Raw genomic sequence first — 24,902 nt, 5'->3', positions numbered from 1 at the left:
AGAGAGAAAAAAAAAAAAAGAAAGATTAGAGAGATAAAGAAACAGAGAAAGAAAGATTCTATAAAGATACTATAGCAGCCCGGCTCCCACTGTAGTGCCCACCTGAGCCTCCCGATGCAGGAAAAATAACGATCCGCTCACATGGCCGACATCCCCAAGTTCAAGGCGATCCTGCTGTCCGCGCTGTTGGAGGAGGACATGGTGATGGATCTGAAGCATTACCTAAAGTGCCTCCATGGTTCCGTCACAATCTCCTCCCGAAATTACCTAATTTCCGGTCAGCTTCTAGCACGTCACTTCCGGTGGACCGTCACATGCGAATTTTAAAGTGCTCCTCGGGGCTCCGCCGTGTACTCCTGTGTCCGCACGAAAAATAAGCTCCCAGCCGGGGCAGTATCTCTCTCAAAATCGGGACTGTCTCGCTGGGAGGTATGAATGCTCCCCACCATACACCTTGTACACGTATGGCTCCGCATACATCATACACACACGGTTCCGCTTTTTATGCCTCATACACACGGCTCCGTTCTGTACACCTTGCACACACACACTGCTCAACTCAGTACACACATGGCTCCACTCCGCAAACCTCGTACACATGCGGTTCCGCTCCACACACCTTGCACACATGCAGCTCCGCTCCATACACACACACGTGGGGCTCAGCTCCGTACACCTCATACACACACACGGCTCCGCTCCGTACACCTTGTACACACACACACGTCTCTGCTATATCCACCCTGTAAACCCTCCCTGACCCCACACAAACTTCACCTCATCCAGGACGATGAGAACCAGCACAGACAGCAGAGTCCTGCATAAACCAAGGGCTGATACTGGGGGAACATTATACTGTGTATGGGGGGGATGGCGGTACTGGGGACACATTATACTGTGTGGGGGATGGCAGTACTGTGGGAATATTATACTGTGTGAATATTATACTGTGTGGGGGTGACGGTAGTGGGGAACATTATACTGTATGTGGGGGGATGGTGATACTGTGGGAACATTAAACTTTATGTGGGGACGTGATACTGTGGGAAAATTATACTGTATGTGGGGACAGGAAAGGGACATTGCAATATGTGTTTTGTTACTTCCTGTTTTCCATACTTGGGTCACATGTACAAGGAACAAAATGCTATGATTCTTAGAAAGTGACAACAAAAAAAGCACCAAGATAGTCTCAGCTCTGAAAAGGTTACTGCCCCCTCTGCCCAGTAATGGGGAATCTCCAGAACCTACCTCCACATGCAGAGCCACACTCCACATAGAGAATAATGGGGCCTCCAGCACCGACCTCCACCCGCAGAGCAGCACTCCACATAGAGAATAATGGGGCCTCCGGCACCGACCTCCACATGCAGAGCCACACTCCACATAGAGAATAATGGAGCCTCCAGCACCGACCTCCACCCGCAGAGCTGCACTCCACATAGAGAATAATGGGGCCTCCAGCACCGACCTCCACCCGCAGAGCCGCACTCCACATAGAGAATAATGGGGCCTCCAGTACCGACCTCCACCCGCAGAGCTGCACTCCACATAGAGAATAATGGAGCCTCCAGCACCGACCTCCACCCGCAGAGCCACACTCCACATAGAGAATAATGGAGCCTCCAGTACCGACCTCCACCCGCAGAGCTGCACTCCACATAGAGAATAATGGGGCCTCCAGCACAGACCTCCACCCGCAGAGCCGCACTCCACATAGAGAATAATGGAGCCTCCAGCACCGACCTCCACCCGCAGAGCCGCACTCCACATAGAGAATAATGGAGCCTCCAGCACCGACCTCCACCCGCAGAGCTGCACTCCACATAGAGAATAATGGGGCCTCCGGCACCGACCTCCACATGCAGAGCCACACTCCACATAGAGAATAATGGAGCCTCCAGCACCGACCTCCACCCGCAGAGCCGCACTCCACATAGAGAATAATGGGGCCTCCAGCACCGACCTCCACCCGCAGAGCCGCACTCCACATAGAGAATAATGGGGCCTCCAGCACCGACCTCCACCCGCAGAGCCGCACTCCACATAGAGAATAATGGGGCCTCCGGCACCGACCTCCACATGCAGAGCCACACTCCACATAGAGAATAATGAAGCCTGCAGCACCGACCTCCACCCGCAGAGCCGCACTCCACATAGAGAATAATGGAGCCTCCAGCACCTACCTCCACCCGCATTCCACATAGAGAATAATGGAGCCTCCAGCACCGACCTCCACCCGCAGAGCCGCACTCCACATACATGGCTGCTCTCAGTGCTCTGTGCTGTGCGCACAGGACCTGTGATGAGGTCACAGGAGGGGAGGAGACAGGGGTCACATGATCGCAGGCCCTGACACCTTACCTCCTGTGATCTCATCACAAGCCTTTGCACGCTACCAGCAGCACCAGCGTTCACGCTACTTGTAGATGCTGCTGGTAGCAGAGCACATAATGCCGCCCCCACGGTCACTCACTTTTAGGTGGGGAGAAGATGGAGTGCCATTGCAGCAGCCAGCAGGAATATGGTGGGGGCCCCCTTAGAAGCTCTTGTGGTGGGGGCCCCGGGGCTGAAGCCCCGCCTGCCCTGCAAGGGGGACACCGCAGTCTACTCCTCCTGCACTGTAACAAGCAGATACAAGGGGAACACCGCAGTCTACTCCTCCTGCACTGTAACAAGCAGATACAAGGGGGGCACCGCAGACTACTCCTCCTGCACTGTAACAAGCAGATACAAGGGGGGCACCGCAGTCTACTCCTCCTGCACTGTAACAAGCAGATACAAGGGGGGCACCGCAGACTACTCCTCCTGCACTGTCACAAGCAGATACAAAGGGGGCACCGCAGTCTACTCCTCCTGCACTGTAACAAGCAGATACAAGGGGGGCACCGCAGACTACTCCTCCTGCACTGTAACAAGCAGATACAAGGGGGGCACCGCAGACTACTCCTCCTGCACTGTAACAAGCAGATACAAGGGGGGCACCGCAGACTACTCCTCCTGCACTGTAACAAGCAGATACAAGGGGGGCACCGCAGACTACTCCTCCTGCACTGTAACAAGCAGATACAAGGGGGGCACCGCAGACTACTCCTCCAGCACTGTCACAAGCAGATACAAAGGGGGCACCGCAGTCTACTCCTCCTGCACTGTAACAAGCAGATACAAGGGGGGCACCGCAGTCTACTCCTCCTGCACTGTCACAAGCAGATACAAGGGGGGCACCGCAGTCTACTCCTCCTGCACTGTCACAAGCAGATACAAGGGGGGCACCGCAGTCTACTCCTCCTGCACTGTCACAAGCAGATACAAGGGGGACACCGCAGTCTACTCCTCCTGCACTGTCACAAGCAGATACAAGGGGGACACCGCAGTCTACTCCTCCTGCACTGTCACAAGCAGATACAAGGGGGACACCGCAGTCTACTCCTCCTGCACTGTCACAAGCAGATACAAGGGGGACACCGCAGTCTACTCCTCCTGCACTGTCACAAGCAGATACAAGGGGGACACCGCAGTCTACTCCTCCTGCACTGTCACAAGCAGATACAAGGGGGACACCGCAGTCTACTCCTCCTGCACTGTCACAAGCAGATACAAGGGGGACACCGCAGTCTACTCCTCCTGCACTGTAACAAGCAGATACAAGGGGGACACCGCAGTCTACTCCTCCTGCACTGTAACAAGCAGATACAAGGGGGACACCGCAGTCTACTCCTCCTGCATTACGAGGAGAGTACACTACAGTCTGCTACTCCTGCACTATAACAGCGGACAAGCCACCGCACCGTCATCCGCTTCCCATACAGTATAATTAACAATATTACCGCCGTTACCTGTAGTACTTCCTCACCGTGTCGACTCCTAACTTGTTGCCCGGAAGTTTTGTCTGAAGACGTCACTTCCGCAGTCCAGACCCCGCCCTCTCGGGCTGCTCCGCGCTCCCGGAGTAGCAGTGCCCAGTGCAGGGATCTGTGTGTCACTGAGCTGTGTGGTCCTTTATGCCACGGAGAGAACATAGGAGGGCGGCCGTGCGGAACAGCACAGAGACCAACCGATAGAGCTGAAGGCGCGGCAGGACCAACGCCATTTTGTTGGAGACCACTGACTGACTGCTTCTCCCACTTCCTGTCAGACGGCATGTGGCCAGAGTACCAGTCTCCATAGTGACGGCGTGTTAGAGCAGGGTGAATCCCTGTGCCCTGCACTGGACTCGGCCTCTAGGGTTGGTGCAGAGGAGCTGGAGATCAGCCGCATACATGCCACTGCCTGGTACCAAGCTGAGGCAGGTTTTTGTTAGTAGGCGTTTTTTTTTGTTTTTTGCAGGTTTAACAAAACTCACAGCTCATCCACATTTCGTGCGCAGGGGCCCTAAACTGTCAGTGTCTGCCCCTGTATTTACATATAGTCCATGGTCACTCCAAGCCCCACCACTCCCCAATTATCTCCATATACTCCCGGCTAAGAGTCAGAAGAACTATTTAATCCCTCTCCAGAATTAAGGACCTCTATTATAGTCTTTATTCCTTTTCTTCACGCCTTTCAGTATGTGTCCCTATAACGCCTCCATTCTGTCCTGTCAGTGGTTCCCGTGAGGTCCTTTCTCCGGTCACCTCAGCACCGAACTGTCTACAGCGGAGGCTCTGTCTGGTGACATCAATAAATCAACTCTAATGTAGACGCAACCAACCGCGCACAGGAGGCCGGGAACACTAATTGTAGAGCAACAGCCGAGGACCAACCAGAGCCTGGCTCCTCCTACACGTGACTGATCACATGGTCATGACGTCATCAAAGGTCCTGCTGCTCACTGAGCCTCACTCAGTCAAAGTTCCTTGTCCTAACAATATCTGTGTGCCAGAAGTAAAACAGATGTGAGAGATTTGCGTGCCGTTTTTCAGGTAAGAGATGGAAGACGAGGCGGGACGGAGAGATGGGGCAGCTGCTCATGTGATTACATGTGTGTATATATGTGTGTGTGTATATGATAATAAATTTCATTTCTATAGCGCCGACATATTCCGCAGCACTTTGCATTTCAGAGGGGATTTGTACAGACGATAGACATTACAGCATAACAATAATCACATAGATCATAACAGATACCAAGAGGAATGAGGGCCCTGCTCGCAAGCTTACAGTCTATGAGGAAAGAGGTAGACACGAAAGGTGGGTGGTAACAATTGCCCTGATTGTATGGACCAGCCATAATGTTAAGTGTGTAACAGTACAGACACAGAGGGCTGGATGCATGGATGGATGAATGGATGCATAAAGCATGTGGGAACATGATGCAGGGAACCTGGTTATGGTAAAACTTTTGGCTGTGCCACACAGGGATAGATTAGGATAATGTGTTGAGGCGGTAGACCAGTCTGAATAAATGAGTTTTCAGGGCACGCTTAAAATTGTGGGGATTGGGGACTACTCGTATTGACCTGGGAAGTGCATTCCAAAGAATTGGCGCAGCACGTGTATACTCTTGGAGACGGGAGTGGGAGGTTCTGATTATTGAGGATGCTAACCTCAGGTCATCAGCAGAACATAGGGCGCGGGTAGGATGGTATACTGAAACAAGGGAGGAGATGTAGGGTGGTGCTGAGCCATGGAGGGCTTTGTGGGTGAGGGTAATAAGTTTGTACTGGATTCTGGAGTGGATGGGTAGCCAGTGTAATGACTGGCACAAGGTAGAGGCATCGGTGTAACGATTGGTGAGGAATATGATCCTGGCAGCAGCATTCAAGACAGATTGGAGGGGGGAGAGTTTGGTAAGAGGGAGACCGATTAGAAGAGTTTTCTTCATCGCATCACTTAAATGGTGTATCCAGGATTATTTTTTTTTACAATGAAATAAAGAAATAACAGACAAGTAGTTGCTAACTACTTACCTGTTCTACCCACGCTGTCTCAGAGCAGTCATTGACGGCTCCCTCAAGCGATTTTGATGCTTCACGTCTACTAAACAGCTCTTCTCTTCCAGGCTGCTCTGTCGATTGGGTGTGACTGTTATCGTCTTGCCAATAGGCAGCAGGCTGTCAATCAGCATGATATTGGCAGTCACTCCCTGTCAAAAGAGCAGAAGAGAAGCAGCTGCTCTTTCAACATGTCAGCAGAAGCTGCAGGAATGCCGGCAAGAGCGGTCTGTGAACACTGCTAGCAGAGGTCGGCAGCGGGCAGAACAGGCAGATGGTTAACAACTCTTAGTTCTTAGACCCTTAAAAAAAATTGAAAAAAGGCCCAGATTAAAACTGTGGGTATTGGGTATTAATTGAATTAACCTGGGTAGTGCATTCCAAAAAATTGGCGCAGCACATGGAAAGTCTTGGAGACGGGAGTGGGAGGTTCTGATTATTGAGGATATTAATCTCAGTAAATCATTAGCAGAACGGAGCGCACAGCTGGGGTGGTAGACTGAGGTGAGGGAGGAGATGTAGGGTGGTGCTGAGCCATGGAGAGCTTTGTGGGTGAGAGTAATAAGTTTATATTGAATTCTGGAGTGGATGGGTGGCCAGTGTGATGACTGACACAAGGTAGTTGCATTGGTGTAATGGTTAATGAGCAACATGATCCTGACTGCAGCATTCAAGACAGATTGGAGAGGGGAGAATTTGGTAAGAGGGAGACCGATTAGTAGAGAGTTACAATAGTCCAGACGAGAATGAATAAGAGAAACAGTAAGAGTTTTTGCGGAGTCAAAAGTAAGAAAAGGTCGAATTCTAGAAATGTTTTTGAGGGGCAGATAACAAGAGCGAGCCAGTGATCGGATGTAGGGGGCAAAGGAAAGCTCGGAATTAAGTATGACCCCAAGACAGCAGGCATGTTGCTGGGGAGTAATAGTGGAACGACACACAGAAATGGCAATGTCGGGTATAGGTACATTAGTGGAGGGAGGAAACACAAGGAGTTCAGTCTTTGACAGGTTCAGTTTCAAATATAGTGAGGACATGATGTTAGACACAGCGTTTAGACAATCGTCGGTGTTTTCTAAAAAGGCAGGCGTGATGTCAGGAGAACAAGTGTATAATTGGGTGTCATCAGCATAGAGATGGTACTGGAACCCAAATCTACTGATTGTTTGATCAATAAGGGCAGTATACAAAGAGAAGAGGAGGGGGCCTAGGACTGATCCTTGAGGAACCCCAACAGTAAGGGGAAGATGAGAGGAGGAGGAACCAGCAAAAGATACAGTAAAGGAGCAAACCTGGATCCAGCAGTCAGATACTACCGCTGCTGCTGCTCTTTCATACGGGGGGCTACACTTCTCTCATACCCCAAGATCAGACAATAGAGCTGGTGGAGGCGTTGGTCTGCTCCTATCACCAAAATGTACCTTTCAGGTTATCCCTCAAGTACCCTCACTTGTCTTCCCTTCTTTTGAGGTCCATGCCGTCAGACTCTACACCCCCTTCTCCATGCAAGTGGCGGTGGTGTATCGTCCTCCCGGCCCCTCCCATCAGTTCCTGGATCATTTTGCCACTTGGCTTCCACATTTTCTCTCCTGTGACATCCCTACCCTCATCATGGGAGATTTCAACATCCCCATTGCTCTTCCCCTCTCCCCATCTGCTACTCACCTTTTATCTCTAACCTCCTCATTTGGCCTTTCGCAGCTTACTAATTCTCCAACGCATGAAGACGGAAACTCCCTCGACTTGGTCTTCTCTCGGCTTTGTGCAGTGGATGATTTTGCAAACTCCCCTCTCCCGCTCTCTGACCACAATCTTCTTTCATTCTCTATACAGAACTGCCAGGCTGCGCAGGTCACCCCCACTGTCCAGACTTATAGAAACATACAGGCCATTAACACCCAGAAACTTCTGAAGAACTTGCAGTCTTCATTGGCCCCTATCTCCTCCCTCTCATGTCCTGATTCTGCATTGAAGCATTACAATGAAACACTTCAAAGTGCCCTGGATGAATTTGCACCCCCTATAAATAGAACACCACAACACAGACGGCGACAACCCTGGCACACGGTGCAAACACGTTTCCTGCAGCGGTGCTCCAGGTGCGCCGAACGTCTGTGGAGAAAATCCAATCTACACGAAGATTTCATCCATTTTAAGTTTATGCTTAGAACATACAACACTGCCCTTCACCTCTCCAAACAAACCAATTTCAACACCCTCATCACCTCACTGTCCAATAACCCGAAACGTCTCTTTGACACTTTTCATTCTCTACTCAATCCAAGAGTACAGGCCCCAACCACGGAGCTCCGAGCTGACGATCTGGCCAATTACTTCAAAGAAAAAATTGACCAGATCCGACAGGAAATTATCTCCAAATCCCCTCATACCATGCACTGTCCTCCCTCCCCCACTGCATCTAACTCACTCTCTGATTTTGAACCAGTCACAGAAGAAGAAGTAAGCAGGCTCCTTGCATCTTCTCGCCCAACTACTTGCACCAGTGACCCATTTCCGTCACATCTCCTCCAGTCCCTTTCCCCTGCTGTCACCCCTCACCTAACTAAAATATTTAACCTCTCTCTCTCTTCTGGTATTTTTCCCTCCTCATTTAAGCATGCCATCATACATCCACTTCTTAAAAAACCATCCCTCGACCAAAACTGTGCCGCTAACTATAGACCTGTCTCTAATCTTCCCTTCATCTCTAAACTCCTGGAACGCCTGGTCCACTCCCGTCTTATCCGCTATCTCTCAGAAAACTCTGTTCTCGACCCTCTCCAATCCGGTTTCCGCTCTTTACACTCCACTGAAACTGCCCTCACTAAAGTCTCTAATGATCTGCTAACAGCTAAATCAAATGGTCATTACTCCATGCTAATTCTCTTGGATCTCTCTGCAGCATTCGACACTGTGGATCATCAGCTCCTCCTCACTATGCTCCATTCCATTGGCCTCAAGGACACCGTTCTCTCCTGGTTCTCCTCCTATCTCTCCGACCGCTCCTTTACTGTTTCTTTTGCCGGTTCCTCCTCCTCTCACCTTCCCCTTACTGTTGGGGTTCCTCAAGGATCGGTTGTAGGCCCCCTCCTCTTCTCCTTGTACACTGCCCCTATTGGTCAAGCAATCAGTAGATTTGGTTTCCAGTACCATCTCTATGTTGATGACACCCAATTATACGCTTCTTCTCCTGACATCACGCCAGCCTTTCTAGAAAACACTGGCGATTGTCTAAACGCTGTGTCTAATATCATGTCCTCACTATCTCTGAAACTGAACCTGTCAAAGACTGAACTCCTGGTGTTTCCTCCCTCTACTAATGTACCTATACCCGACATTGCTATTTCTGTGTGTGGTTCCACTATTACTCCCCAGCAACATGCCCGCTGTCTTGGGGTCATACTTGATTCCGAGCTTTCCTTTGCCCCCCACATTCGATCACTGGCTCGCTCTTGTCATCTGCACCTCAAAAACATTTCTAGAATTCGACCTTTTCTTACTTTTGACTCTGCAAAAACTCTTACTGTTTCTCTTATTCATTCTCGTCTCGACTATTGTAACTCTCTTCTAATCGGTCTCCCTCTTACCAAACTCTCCCCTCTCCAATCTGTCTTGAATGCTGCAGCCAGGATCATATTCCTCGCCAATCGTTACACCGATGCCTCTACCTTGTGCCAGTCATTACACTGGCTACCCATCCACTCCAGAATTCAGTATAAACTTATTACCCTCACCCACAAAGCCCTCCATGGCTCAGCACCACCCTACATCTCCTCCCTTGTTTCAGTATACCACCCTACCCGCGCCCTCCGTTCTGCTGATGACCTGAGGTTAGTATCCTCAATAGTCAGAACCTCCCACTCCCGTCTCCAAGACTTTACACGTGCGGCGCCAATTCTTTGGAATGCACTTCCCAGGTCAATACGATTAGTCCCCAATCCCCACAATTTTAACCGTGTCCTGAAAACGCATTTATTCAGACTGGCCTATCGCCTCAACACATTAACCTAACCTATCCCTGTGTGGCAGAGCCAAAAGTTTTACCATAACCAGGTTCCCAGCATCATGTTCCCACATGCTTTATGCATCCATTAGCCCTCTGTGTCTGTACTGTTACACACTTAACATTATGGCTGGTCCATACAATCAGAGCAACTGTTACCACCCACCTTTCGTGTCTCCCTCTTTCCTCATAGACTGTAAGCTTGCGAGCAGGGCCCTCACTCCTCTTATTTGTTATAATCTACTGTATGTGATTATTGTTATGCTGTAATGTCTATTGTCTGTACAAATCCCCTCTGAAATGTAAAGTGCTGCGGAATATGTCGGCGCTATAAAAATAAAATTTATTATTATATTATTATTATTATAGGAGGAGAACCAGGAGAGAACGGTGTCCTTGATGCCGATGGAGCCGAGCATAGTGAGGAGGAGCTGATGATCCACAGTGTCAGATGCTGCAGAGAGATCCAAGAGAATTAGCATGGAGTTGTGACCATTAGATTTAGCTGTTAGAAGATCATTAGAGACTTTAGTGAGGGCAGTTTCAGTAGAATGTAAAGAGCGGAAACCGGATTGGAGAGGGTCGAGAAGAGAGTTATCAGAGAGATAGCAGATCAGACGGGAGTGGACCAGGCGTTACAGGAGTTTAGAGATGAAGGGAAGATTAGAGACAGGTCTGTAGTTAGCAGCACAGTTTTGGTCGAGGGATGGTTTTTTAAGTAGTGGATGTATGATGGCATGCTTAAATGAGGAGGGAAAGATACCAGAAGAGAGAGAGGTAAAATATTTTAGTTAGGTGAGGGGTGACAGCAGGGGAAAGGGACTGGAGGAGATGTGACGGAAATGGGTCACTGGTGCAAGTGGTTGGGTGAGAAGATGCAAGGAGCCTGCTTACTTCTTCTTCTGTGACTGGTTCAAAATCAGAGAGTGAGCTAGATGCAGGGGGAGGAATGAAAAAGCATGGTATGAGGTGATTGGGAGACAATTTCCTGTCGGATATGGTCATTTTTTTTCTTTGAAGTAATTGGCCAGATCGTTAGCTCGAAGCTCTGTGGTTGGGGCCTACACTTTTGGGTTGAGCAGGGAATGAAAAGTGTCAGACGTTTGGGGTTATTGGACAGTGAGGTGATGAGGGTGTTGAAATAGGTTTGTTTGGAGAGGTGAAGGGCAGTGTTGTATGTTCTAAGCATAAACTTATAATAGATGAAATCTTCGTGTAGATTAGATTTTCTCCACAGACGATCGGCGCACCTGGAGCACCGCTGCAGGAAACGTGTTTACAGGGTGTGCCAGGGTTGTCGCCGTCTGTGTCCTGTTGTTCTATGTATAGGAGGTGCAAATTCATCCAGGGCACTTTGAAGTATTTCATTGTAATGCTTCAATGCAGAATAAGGAGATGAGAGGGAGGAGTTAGGGGCCAATGAAGACTGCAAGTTCTTCATAAGTTTCTGGGTGTTAATGGCCTGTTTGTTTCTATAAGTATGGACAGTGGGGGTGACCTTTGCGGCCTGGCAGTTCTTGATAGAGAATGAAAGAAGGTTGTGGTCAGAGAGCGGGAGAGGGGAGTTTGCTAAATCATCCACTGCCCAAAGCCGAGAGAAAACCAAGTCGAGGGAGTTTCCATCTTCATGCGTTGGAGAATTAGTAAGCTGTGAAAGGCCAAATTAGGAGGTTAGAGATAAAAGGTGGGTAGCAGATGGGGAGAGGGGAAGAGCAATGGGGATGTTGGAATCACCCATGATTAGGGTAGGGATGTCACAGGAGAGAAAATGTGGAAGCCAAGTGGCAAAATGATCCAGGAACTGATGGGAGGGGCCGGGAGGACGATACACCACCGCCACTCGCATGGAGAAGGGGGTGTAGAGTCTGACAGCATGGACCTCAAGAGAAGGGAAGACTAGTGAGGGTAGTTGAGGGATAACCTGAAAGGTACATTTTGGTGATGGGAGCAGACCAACGCCTCCACACACGTAATCACATCAGCAGCTGCCCATCTGTCCGTCGTGCCTCGTCTGCTGAATGCTGTAGCTAAGCTCTGAAAGGCAGTGGCTGTATCTTATATCGGCCAAACCTGTTGACAGCTTCGCTTTAATGACCGGGCCAATTTTTACTATTCTGACCACTGTCCCATTTATGAGGTAATAACTCTGGAATGCTTTCTTGGATCCTGGTGATTCTGACAATGTTTTCTCGTGACATATTGTACTTCATGTTAGTGGTAACACTGCTTCGATATGACTTGGGTTTATTTGTAAAGACATACTGTTAAGGAATTTAGATTGTGAGCCCCACTGGGGACAGTGATTCTAATGTGTGCAAACTGTAAAGCGCTGCGGAATTTGTTAGCGCTATATAAAAAAAAAAATAATGATTATTATTATAAAATAAAGATTATTATTTGTGAAAAAAGCAGAAATTTGGCAAAAATGTTGAAAATTTAGCAATTTTCAAACTTTTAATTTTTGTACCCTTAAATCAGAGACGTTATACAAAATAGTTACTAAATAACATTTCCCACATGTTTACTTTACATCAGCACAATTCTGTAAACATAATTTTTTTTGTTAGGAAGTTATAAGGGTTAAAAGTTGACCAGCGATTTCTCATTTTTCCAACAAAATTTACAAAACCATTTTTTTTGGGACCGTCTCACATTTGAAGTGACTTTGGGGGGGTCGATATGGCAGAAAATACCCAAAAGTGACACCATTCTAAAAACTGCCCCTCTCAGCGTGCATAAAACCACATTCAAGAAGTTTATTAACCCTTCAGGTGCTTCTCGAGAACTAAAGCAATGTGGAAGGAAAAAATGAACATTTTACTTTTTTCACAAAAAATTTAATTTGGAACCAAACTTTTTTATTTTCACATGGGTATCAGGAGAAAATGGACCACAAAATTTGTTGTGCAGTTTCTACTAAGTACCCTGATAGACCATGTGTGGGGGAAAGTCACTATTTGGGCGCATAGCAGGGCTCAGAAGAGAGGGAGCACCGTTTATTTTTTTAATTTTTGAACTCAAAGTTGGCTGGAATCAATGGTGGGGGCCATTGTCATGTTTGGAGAACCCCTGATGTACCTAAACAGTGGAAACCCCCCAATTCTAACTCCATCTCTAACACAGCCCTAGCCCCAATCCTTATCCTAGCCCCAACCATAACCCTAGCACCAACCCTAACTCTAGCTATAACCCCAACCATAATCCCAACCCTAACTCTAGCTCTAAGCCCAACCCTAAGAATAGTCCTAACCCTAATGGAAGAATGGAAATAAAAACATTTTTTTATTTTATTTTTCCCTAACTATGGGGGTGATAAAGGAGGGGTTGATTTATTATTTTTTTAATTTGATTACTGTGATAGGGTCTATCACAGTGATCAAAATGAACCAATAGGAAAAATTTCCTATTGTTGCCAGGTGCTGGCCGGCAGATCTCGGCGGGCCCACTGCACATGTGCCTGACATTTTCTTCCCGTAAGAAGACACTAGAGGCCGAGGGACATCACTAGGGGATGCAGGAGGGTCTAGGGACACCGGAGGTATCGAGAGACCCAATTTCTCTCCTCAGATGTGCTAGAGGAGAAATCATGTACCCTAAACTGTTGCTGTTAAAAGGCGTATCAACAGTCGTTAAGGGGTTAAAAAAATAAAAAAGACACACGTCTGCTGTAGTCCTCCAAATCCACCGTAGTCCACAAACGGATACCTAAAAGACATTTAAAGCAAGAAAAGTAAGCTATACACTCTCCCTTATTCACCAGTTTATTCCCAAAAACGTTGCCATGCAGATCCGATGTACTCCAGGGTTCCTTGAATCTAGTTCCGGCGACTGTGAATAGCAGGAACGAAACTTCTATTCACAGTTGCCGAGTACTGACGTCACCCTTACTTAGAGTTGCTGGTCCCCGCTGCCTGCGAGGCCTGGCTGCTCTGAAAAGCGGTGATGTCCATAACTAAACTGCTCATCAGAGTCGCCAAGTCTCATAGAGAGTAGCGTGACGTGGCGACTGTTATGAGTGGTATAGTTACTGACGTCACCGCTGTTCAGAACCACCAGATCTCGCGGAGCAAACCGGGAGACAGCAACTCGGATTAGCGGTGGCGTCAGTACCTGCCGACATGTCAATTCTTTCTGCGGATTTGAAACCGCAGCAAATCCGCGCAGAAAAATCCGCATCCTCTGCACTGCGGTTTTCTTTTTCCATAGTATAAAAGGGTACTGTATAACGCAGCAGAAACTGCTGCGGATCCACAGGGCCAAAACCGCTGCGGATCCGCAGCAGAATCCGCAGCGTGTGCACACAGCCTTAGAATCACTGGTATCCGTTAAAGCGTTCCAGAGTTATTAACTCATAAAGACACGCTGGTCAGGAAGGTGAAAACAGGCTGGGGGTGAAGGGGTTAATGGTCAGTATAATAGGAAGTTGTTAATTTTTTTGTTATTTTTTTCTTTTGTATCCTTTAACCCCCAAGGGTGGTTTGCATGTTAACCACCGGGCCAATTTTTACAATTCTGACCACTGTCCCTTTATGAGGTAATAACTCTGAAACACTTCCATGGATCCCGGTGATTCTGACAATGTTTTGTCGTGACATATTGTTCTTCATGATAGTGGTAACATTTCATTGATATAACTTGCGCTTATTTGAGACAAAAAATGGAAATTTGGCAAAAATTTAGAAAATTTTGCAATTTTCCAACTTTGAAATTTCATGCCCTTAAATTACAGAGATATGTCACACAAAATACTTAAAAAGTAACATTTCCTACATGTTTACTTTACATCAGCACAATTTTGGAACCCAAATTTTTTTTTTTGTTAGGAAGTTATAAGGGTTAAAAGTTGACCAGCGATTTCTAATTTTTACAACATCATTTTCATTTAACTTTTTTCACAAAAAAATTGCTTCAGGTCCAATTTTTTTTTATTATACCAAGGGTAACAGGAGAAATTGGACCCCAAAAGTTATTGTGCAATTTGTCGCCGATACCCCATATGTGGGGGGGAACCACTGTTTCGACGCATGGCAGAGCACGGTAGGGAAGGAGAGCGCCGTTTGACTTTTTCAATGCAAAATTGGCTGGAATTGAGATCGGACGCCATGTTGTGTTTGGAGAGCCCCTGATGTGCCTAAACAGTGGAAACCCCCCACAAGTGACCCCATTTTGGAAACTAGACCCCCAAGGACTTATCTAGATGTGCCTAAACAGTGGCAATGCCCAAAAAGTACCCCTTTTTGGAACTAATCTACTGTTTCCTGTTATGTAAATTTAAGTAAATTAGTAGTGCATGGAGGTGTGGTACAGTATGAAGTAATCTTTCATAAACAGGCCAGGTTTTTCAAGGCAGGTGTCGCATTGATAAATGGACCCCAAAAGTTATTGTGCAATTTGTCCTGAGTACGCTGGTACCCCATATGTTGGGTAAACCACTGTTTGGGCGCATAGCAGAGCTCGGAAGGTAAGGAGCGCCATTTGACTTTTTTAACGCAGAATTGGCTGGACGCCATGTCGTGTTTGGAGAGCCCTGATGTGCTTAAACAGTGGAAACCCCCCACAAATGACACCATTTTAGAAACTAGACCCCCCTCCCCCCCCCCCAAGGAACTTATCTAGATGTGTGGTGAGAACTTTGAACCCCCAAGGGCTTCACCGAAGTTTATAATGTACAGCCGTAAAATTAAAAAAATCATATTTTTTTTCCCCAAAAATGAACTTTTCACCCCCAATTTTTATTTTCCCAAGGGATGCAGGACCCCAAAAGCTATTGTCTAATTTGTCCTGAGTACGCTGATACCCCATATGTGGGATAAAACTACTGTATGGGCACACGTTGGGGCTTGGAAGGGAAGTAGTGATGTTTTGGAATGCAGACTTTGATGGAATGGTCTGCGGGTTTCATGTAGAGTTTGGAGAGCCTCTGATGTGCCTAAACAGTGGAAACCCCCACAAGTGACCCTATTTTGGAAACTAGACCCCCCACGGAACTTATCTAGATGTGTGGTGAGAACGTTGAAACCCAAGTGCTTCACAGAAGTTTATAACGTAGAGCCATAAAAATGAAAAAAAATCGTATTTTTTCCATCAAAAATGATATTTTCACTCCCAATTTTTTATTTTCCCAAAACAGGAGAAATTGGACTGAAAAAATGGTGGTTGTGCAATTTGTCCTGAGTAGGCTGATACTCCATTTGTGGGCGTAAACCACTGTTTGGGCGCATGGAAGGGAAGGAGCACCGTTTGACTTTTTCAACGCAGAATTGGCTGGAATTGAGATCAGACACCATGTCGCATTTTTTTTAGAGCCCCTTATGTGCCTAAACAGTGGAAACCCGCCAATTCTAACTCCAACCCTAACCCCAACACACCCCTAACTCTAATCCCAACCCTAACCTTAGCCCTAACCCTAATGGGAAAATGGAAGTAAGTACATTTTTTTTTTTTATTTTATAATTTTTCTCTGAGGGGGTGATAAAGGGAGGTTTGATTTACTATTTATAGCAGGTTTTTATGTTTGGCAGCTGTCACATGCTAAAAGGCGCTTTTTATCGTAAGAAATAGTTTTTGCATCACCACATTATGAGAGCTATAATTTTTACATATTTTGGCCCACAGAGTCTTGTAAGGTCTTATTTTTTGCGGGATGAGTTGACGTGTTTATTGGTACCACTTTTGGGCACGTGACATTTTTTGATCGCACTTTATTCCGATTTTTGGGACGCAGAATGAACAAAAACCAGCATTTCGACGGGTTAGTACGATTACAGTGATACCTCATTTATATAATTTTTTTATGTTTTGGCGCTTTTATACAATAAAAACAATTTTATATAAAAAAATATTTTTGAATCACTTTATTCTGAGAGCTATAACTTTTTAATTTTTTCCCTGATGATGACTGTATGGCGGCTCGTTTTTTGCGGGACATGACGACGTTTTCAGTAGTACCATGTTTATATGTGTCTTTTTGATCGCGTGTTATTGCACTTTTTGTTCGGCTGTATGATGATAAAGCATTGTTTTTTGCCATTTTTTTTAAGGGGTTCACGAAAAAGGTTAACTAGTGGGACAGTTTTATAGGGTGGGTCGTTACAGACTTGGCAATACTAAATATGTGTGCTTTTATTGTTTTGTTTTTTTATTTGCATAAAGAAATTAATGTATTGGGGAATATTTTTTCTTTAGGATTTTTTTTAAAATTATTTTTACACGGTTTTTTTGTTTGTTTTTTTTAACTTTTTTACATTGTCCCAGGGTGGGACATTGCTGTGTAAAGTCAGATCGCTGATCTGACACTTTTCACAGTATTGTGTCAGATCAACGATCTGATAGGCAGTGCAGGCGGCTTCTTAGCGCCTGCTCTCAGCAGGCACTGAGAAGCCACCTCCCTGCAGGTCCCGGAAGGACCCCGCGGCCATCTTGGATCCGGGGGCTTGCAGGGAGGAGGCCCTTGGAATGACGCGAGCACATCGCATTGTTCTGAGGGTCTCAGGGAAGCACACAGGGAGCCCCCTCCCTGATAATCAGCTGACAGCCGGCCGCAATCAGCCGCGCTCCCCCCGTGAGTGTGGCTGATCGCGTATGACGTATTATACCGTCCATGGGCATTAAGGCCCAGGGCACATGGACGGTATAGTACATCAAATGTCGGGAAGGGGTTAAAGGTAATCTAACACCAGATTTTTGCTACAGTAGTGGGGTGTTACCTGGGGAAATACAGGAGCGTTATTTAAGCATAATATTAAAAGTTGTAAAACCAGAATAAGTTGAGCAAAGGTTTTGCTCCCCATGTGGAGTTGTGCTAGTATTATCAAGGAGCCTTACATAACTTAGAATATATGATATAAAACCAACTTTTATTAAAGTCTAGATATAAGACGACACTACCACACACAAAAACAATTAACCGTGTCACCTACTTTACCCTACACTGAGGGATCCTGATATCAAAACTGCCTAGCAGCAGTATATGTCTCGTATATGTATATAAACATATACGAGATTGGCGCCCCCACTCCACGACGGCTGTACCCTAAAGCTCCTAGATAGCACTGTATGAGTGCAGCAGACAACTATTCACTCAATCAGGAAAGGAAAATATAGGGGTTGCCACAATGATGATTGCTAGGTAAGCAACAATAGAAAAAAGTGCAAAAAAGAGTGCAATTGACAAGACAATAAAGTGACATGTGCAAACAATTGAGTACCCAACTAACTGTTTCCTGAATCTGTAAACCTTCCTAACAGCGGAGGTTGGCACCCTACTGGTCAGCGGAATGGCGCCCCCGCTCCAGGACGGCTCACCCTAAATGAGCCCTTATATTGCTTGATAACTCCACATTAGGGTGAAGAAATAATGGAAGGCATTATGACATAACGATATGACATGACATAATGAATATTCAAATCAAATATACCGATAACAGAAAAGGGGTACTCATGTTTTTTTGATGCAGGATAGAATGAACCTCAACGCGTTTCTCCTAACAGGATCATCAGGAGGTAGATAGTTGGATACTGTGTGGTAACCTCCTTTATATATAAATGTGTCTGCTAATTAGTAACAATCACTTCCTGTATAACCTAGAGGTCCCTGTATAATGATCACACAAAAAGGACCAAGTGTGGATTCCATATTGGAAGTGAAGACTGATTTGCGCTCTATCAACCAAAAATCATTATACATCATTGGCCAGTATGCCTGTCAATCAAGAGTAAAGGAAACAGACCGCCATTGTTCTGATGTCAGGCGTGCGCTCCATCTGGAACGCATTCAGTCTACAGCTGATATGCAGCGCTACACACTGATTTGTCCACAAGTGAGATCCATCTGACAGGCGGTGTTTCCTGTTCTCATTGTGCATGCCCATAGGTCGGCGTGCAACCGGAAATGCGTCATAAGATTGACAACAGCACATCACCACGGTTACATGAGCACTTCCTGTTGCCTCAGCCATTAAGTGCGCATGCCCAGACCAGTGCCCGGGCCGGCGCATCTCAATTTAAGACCTAAATCCCCCACCATCAATAGGGGGTATAAAAGCCTGACTCGCGAGTCCAATAGGGCACCAGATTAATATTATGACTCCAAACTTGCGGGCGGCATATAACAGGAGGTTCACACGATGGTTGACAAGCGCGCGTTACCATGGCAACATCAACGATTTCTGCACTTCAGATCGCGCATGCCCAGAATGGTGCCATAGTAGCGCGTTGGAAGGGTGTATCACCATTAGGGGCCTCAATCTCCCTCTATTGGTGGGGAGCACATAAATGTTAGCCCCTTGCCACAAACGGCACAATTGGCCTAATTCTGCAACATGATTCATATAGTTAGGGCAAAATTCTATAATATGAGTAATATTTAATAGCCAATTACAACATAGGCTTTCATATGTACCAGAACCTCATGATAGATGATACTTATTTCAGCATGAAAAATACCCATATTAACCCTAAAATACTCATAGAATATAAACAGGGCAGTAACATGAGATACATAATATCAACAAATTATCCTGTTTTTATGCAGAAAAAGGGAAGGGGGAGGAGAAAATCATTATATCATAATAAATGTACATATTGATCAAAGAAGAAAATAAATTATATATGAAAAAAATGTCGCACAACAGATTTGTGCATCCCATATTTATGGGAGTAAATATTCAAATTGGCATGACCGCATAAAGCTCATTCAGCCACTGAGGTTATAAGAAGCAAGCGTATGATTGACTCTCATTTAGGCCATTTGGTGCCACGGATTCCAACCTGTGGATCCAGGCACATTCCCTTTGCAGCAATAATTTGTCAAAATTTCCCCCCGTGGGATTTCGTTTTACCACCTCAATGACACAGAACTTGATCTCCTCCATATTGCCTTTGTGTCGTTCATTAATGTGTTTTGCCTGAGGGGTGTCACAATTATGTCTAATCACTAGCGTGCTCTCCAACCCTACGTCGAAATTCTCTTGATGTTTTCCCCACATAGTCATGAGGACAACTGCATGTGGCCATATATATGACACCAGATGTTTTACAGTTTGAGAAATCCCTATGATAGAATGTTTTCCCATTATAGGAGCTTACAAAGAATTTACATGATCTCATAAACTTGCAATTGACACAGTTACTACATTTGAAAAAACCGCAAGTTTTACGGTCCAGCCAAGTACCCGCAGGTGTAGATCTCCTAAAGTAACTGTGTACCAGACTATCCTTTAAAGAATGCCCCTTTCTAAAGGTAATCAATAGGTGTGGTCCCACAATTCCTCTGAGATCAGGGTCTGTTGTCAAAATGTCCCAATGTTTATTGAGAATACCCCTCACTCTTTTACTTTGGCAATCAAAAGTTCCAATGATTCTCGTCATCTCAAACTTCCCCGTGGAGTTAGTTGATCTAGTATGCAATAGAGAATTTCTATGCTCGTAAGACTTTTCAACAATGTCTATGGGGTAACCCTTATCCCAGAATCTCCTTTTCATGTCCATAGATTGGGATCTAAAGAAATCCATGTCTGAACAGTTCCTCCTTAGCCTCAAAAACTGGCCTTTGGGAATGCCACGTTTTAAAGCTTCAGGATGATGACTATCCCATCGGAGCAGGCTATTGGACCTCGTCGGTTTACGATAAATTTGAGATTTTAGAGAGCCATCCGGTTCTTTTTTAATCAGGACGTCCAAGAATGGTAAAGTGGTCCCGTTCATTTCATGTGTGAACCTCATACTTATGTCATTGTTCAACTCATTCACAAACTGTAGGAACTGGCTTTCTGTCCCCTGCCAAACAACAAACACATCGTCAATAAATCTATACCACGTGCCGATGTGCTCTTGCCACCACTGTGGTTCATCTGAGAAGACTATGGTTTCCGCACACCAGCCCAGGAACAAACCTGCATACGATGGGGCACAGGGACTGCCCATTGCAGTGCCCCTGAGCTGGTGGAAGTACTTCCTGTCAAATAGAAAAAAAAAAATTTTCAGGGTAAACTGCAAAATCTCCAACACAAATTGGTTATGGGCCCTATATTGAATTGCCCTTGTTTTCAAAAAATATTCCACCGCTCTCAAACTTAGTTCGTGTGAGATATTACTATATAAGGCTTCAACATCAATTGAGGCCAAAAAAGAGTTTTCAGCGACATGAATACCTTGCAATTTCAAAAGGAGATCTGATGTGTCCCTAATGTATGACGGTAGGGCCAGAACAAAGGGACAAAGTATTTTATCAATATAAACTCCACAATTCTGGATAAGGGAGTCGGATCTCGACACAATTGGACGTCCCTTTAAGAGATCAAGTCCCTTATGCACCTTAGGTAGAGTGTAAAAGGTGGCAATCAGAGGATGAGAGGGACATAGAAAATCATGTTCATTTTTAGATATTAGACCCTCCACTTTGGCTCTCCTTAGTACATCCTCTAATTGCAACTTATACACTCCTGATGGATCAGTGGGTAAGATTTCATAGGTTTGTGTATCCCTTAAAATGTTTTGGCACATCTGTAGATAATTTTTTTCAGACATTATTACAAGGTTCCCACCCTTGTCTGAAGGTTTTATTATTAGATCATTCTGCTCCTTTAACCTAGTCAAAGCCTCCCGTTCATTTGTAGAAAGATTCGAGTCAAATGAGTGGGATGGAATTCTCCTAAGGTCTCTTTCAACAAGCTTGAGAAAAATATCAATGCTAGAGATATCAGACTGAGGAGGCATTTTAGTGCTGTTATTCCTCAAATTTGTGAAAGGATCAAATCCCTCTTTGATATCATTTTCCTCCAGTAGTCCCACCAATGCCCTAAATCCTTCAAGCGCAAACAAGCACAACTCTGGGAAGAATGATTCTCCAGTGATGATCCCCGGTGGTGGTTTGCTGCCAGTGTGGTTACTGTGGACAATTCCTTAAAAAAAGTGCGGTGGATAGAAAGGATGAAAAAAATAAACAAGCCGAAAGGAGCTTCCACCCGAAGATACTGAGAATCCAAACAGACCATCCGGTTTATTTAAACACAGCATAAACCGGAAAGAGTACAGTCCGTTTCATTACATCCACGCAACATAGTAAGACACCAGTCTGTTCATGTACCAGATACCTCTCTGCCTTTCTTACAACCCTCTTGTCAGAGGTTACCTTCCAGGAGCTCCGTGCCACACGTTGACCTCTTGTCAGTCCTCGCTTCCAGAGAAGCTGCCTTACTGGGATCACTGTCCCGTACGATGACTTGCTCAACACGTCAAACCCGACCATTCCAGATCCTCAGAAGGTTGGTAGCTTCCCCAATGTAGTTAGCCGTCCCAGACTCTGCAGGTACATGGCCTCACCATATGCTATTCAGGAAGACATGTCCTCTTGCAGGACCTTCCAACACAGAGCCCATGTGATCACACCACAGTCTCATTATAACATGAGTCCCACCCCTTAATGGGAGGTGTGCGGTTAGCCAGACCCGCCCAGCTCTCTGGCTAACCCTGTAAGCACAATCCCTTAAAAGCTAAACAAGGCTCGTGGAACTACAGGTCCCAGAGCAACATTTCAGGCTTACAGCGCAGAGGACCTCCTCCTCTGCGGCACGTACCTCCTCCTCTGCGGCACGTACCGGCCATTCACCACGCCAGTCACTGTCTTACACCCCCCCTCTGTTCGAACTTGTGGGGTTGAACACTTGTCATAAACCAGGGACTCCGAGACAAGTCACGCATTTCACCTTACCCTACCAGTCGAGTGAGCCTTCTCAGTCGGTTTTGAATGTCAGTCCCCGAAACATAGTCCATCATTGTTGCTAAACTTCTGTCTGTGAACAATATACTATCGGACTTTGTTGCCTCATGTTTCAAAGTCATCATTTTGAGACATTCAATATGGGGGAAGTGAAATTTATTAATTAGTAAATCTATCAATCAGTCCACCCCATTCCAATACTAGAGGTGAAAGGTATACATAGGTTTTATGGATCATACCAGACATACACCTGATGAAGGCTGGATAGCCGAAACGCATAGTGTTTTTATAATCCTTTGACCTTTTTCCATTCTCTAGCAATCCTGTGTTGGATGCTTTTCATTAATAAAACATTTTTAGTTTTATATATCTGGGTCCTCAGTATCTTCGAGTGGAAGTGCCTTTCGGCTTGGGTTTTCTCATTCCAAGATTTTTGCTATGTAATCTAAGGGCAGCATGATGTAAGAACAAATACCCTGATTCCAGCGATGTGTCACTTACTGTTTTACTTTCTGCGATTTTTTTATAAAATCTTTGTATTATCTGTTGCAGATCTATCTGAATGCTGAGCTCTGTATAACCCCACCCACCCTACTGATTGGCAGCTTTCTATGTACACTGTGCATAGGCAGAAAGCAGCTAATCCGTGGTGGGGTCATACAATGCACGAGGACTAAATGGCACAAGACAACTAGTAGTGATGATCTGCTGACAAAACACTGATTATGTAAAAATTACACCAAGCAATCCAGTAAGTGATCGAATCAGGGTCTCTCTCCCTACATTATGCTGCTCTCTTACTACACAGCAAAAACCGGGTTGCGATTCGCTTTAATGTAACTTCAGTTTACAGTGCCGCTCACAAGCTCTGATGTCTATTTCTTACAGGTTGTGAGGTGAGGATGAATCATTGCTGAATCTATGAAGATGGAAGAAGGTGACAGGGATAAGACTAGGATGATATTAAACCTCACCCTGGAGATTATTTACTTGCTGACCGGAGAGGTGAGGGATTCACATCTTTTCTCTGTACTGAAAACACTCAGGTTTGGTGAGGAGATATATATATATATATTGTGATATTTAGCAGTGTCTCCTCATATATACAGGATTACACAGTAGTCAAGAAGACATCTGCAGAGGGTGTGACTTCAGAAGGATGGAGCAAGACGCAGACTCCCATCATGAAGCCTCCACCTCACCCGATGATACCAGAGAGATACAGTGATCAGAAGATCCTGGACCTCACCAACAAGATCATTCAGCTGCTGACTGGAGAGGTGAAAAAGTGTGATCAATATAAAGATGTCCTAATGGAGAACTACCAATGCCTCCCATCAGTGGGTAAGTAAAGACTGTCAGTGTAGTAAAGGAGAGCACAGGCCAGCTACATACTCCACCATCATCATATATACACACTTTACAATTAAGTAAGGACATATAGAGACAATATAAACAATGCACTGTAACACATTTCATCAGTACAGTAGGAGTGAGGGCGCTGCTCGCAAGCTTACTGTCTATAAGGAAATAGGGGGACACAACAGGTACAATGTGTTGTTATGTATGTGTGAGGGAAGAAGAGGGTGGTACTTGTGGCTGAGAGCATTTGCATTAACGCGCCCTGCCCTCCCATCACATCCACACACTGCATAGCACTGCATTCCTGTGGCTTCTTCACCTGCACCATCAGGGCCCTCGACACGTTCCTGAAGTCTTCCTTGGTCCGGTTGTTCACGAAATTAACCACAGTCCAAATCAACTTTCAAATAAACAACTTTACTGATCTTCGTACACAGCATATCTATATTCGTTCCAGCATCAGATTTCACATCATGCAACTCCTCCTCTGTCCCTGTCCTTCTCTCTGTCACTAAGCTCGTTTCCGGGACGGACCGTACCTTTCGGTTCACCCCAGTCCTGAGAGCATCAGCCAATGCAATAAGCTGCGACATGGTGAGTGACCTGCCCGTACTGCTTAGTCTTCCCTAGCAACTGCAGTTCCCACTAAAGCTGCACTGCTAGCACTGTTTTCGCTGCTTCCTCTGATGATGTCCTGCCCACCAGTATTAGATGGCTGGGCCTTGTTCTTGTCAACGTTGCATGGCACGGTGTTGCTCAGGGCTAATTAGCCCACCAGAGCGGTACCGGCGTCCTGGCCCCAACTGCCCCTATCAGGAAGGCCTTCCTTGCCTTATCCACCGTGGCCCCTCCTATGTTAACTATTTACTATATGCACTATGTGGAATTCCTGTCTAATACTATGCAGACT

The 24,902-nt window shown here is 45.9% G+C and overlaps 2 protein-coding genes across 7 annotated transcripts in view; one reads left to right on the top strand and one right to left on the bottom strand.

Annotated features, from left to right (window-relative positions):
• LOC141100167 (uncharacterized) overlaps positions 1-5,911 on the bottom strand; it is a 37,627-nt gene extending 31,716 nt beyond the window's left edge. The window contains exon 1 of one of the 5 annotated variants that reach the window (XR_012234623.1): positions 4,507-4,632. Coding sequence is in view for 1 of the 5 variants with exons in the window: in XM_073588445.1 (XP_073444546.1) it covers positions 2,234-2,379 (146 nt within the window). In the remaining 4 variants the exon portion in view is untranslated. Of the gene's footprint in view, positions 1-2,233; positions 2,395-3,836; positions 4,066-4,506; positions 4,633-5,888 lie in introns of those variants that run through there. The other 4 variants (XR_012234621.1, XM_073588447.1, XM_073588446.1 and 1 more) reach the window with 4 other exon arrangements.
• LOC141100196 (oocyte zinc finger protein XlCOF8.4-like) overlaps positions 4,600-24,902 on the top strand; it is a 57,320-nt gene continuing 37,017 nt past the window's right edge. The window contains exons 1-3 of one of the 2 annotated variants that reach the window (XM_073588519.1): positions 4,600-4,901; positions 23,519-23,635; positions 23,740-23,974. In XM_073588519.1, coding sequence (XP_073444620.1) covers positions 23,552-23,635; positions 23,740-23,974 — 319 coding nt within the window. In that variant the 5' untranslated portion in view covers positions 4,600-4,901; positions 23,519-23,551. Of the gene's footprint in view, positions 4,902-20,438; positions 20,598-23,518; positions 23,636-23,739; positions 23,975-24,902 lie in introns of those variants that run through there. The other variant, XM_073588520.1, reaches the window with a different exon arrangement.

Source organism: Dendrobates tinctorius, unplaced genomic scaffold (genome assembly GCF_039654945.1).
Source record: "Dendrobates tinctorius isolate UK_male_01 unplaced genomic scaffold, ASM3965494v1 ptg000103l, whole genome shotgun sequence".
Taxonomy (NCBI): Eukaryota; Metazoa; Chordata; class Amphibia; order Anura; family Dendrobatidae; genus Dendrobates; species Dendrobates tinctorius.
This window is presented reverse-complemented; position numbering and strand designations above follow the sequence as displayed.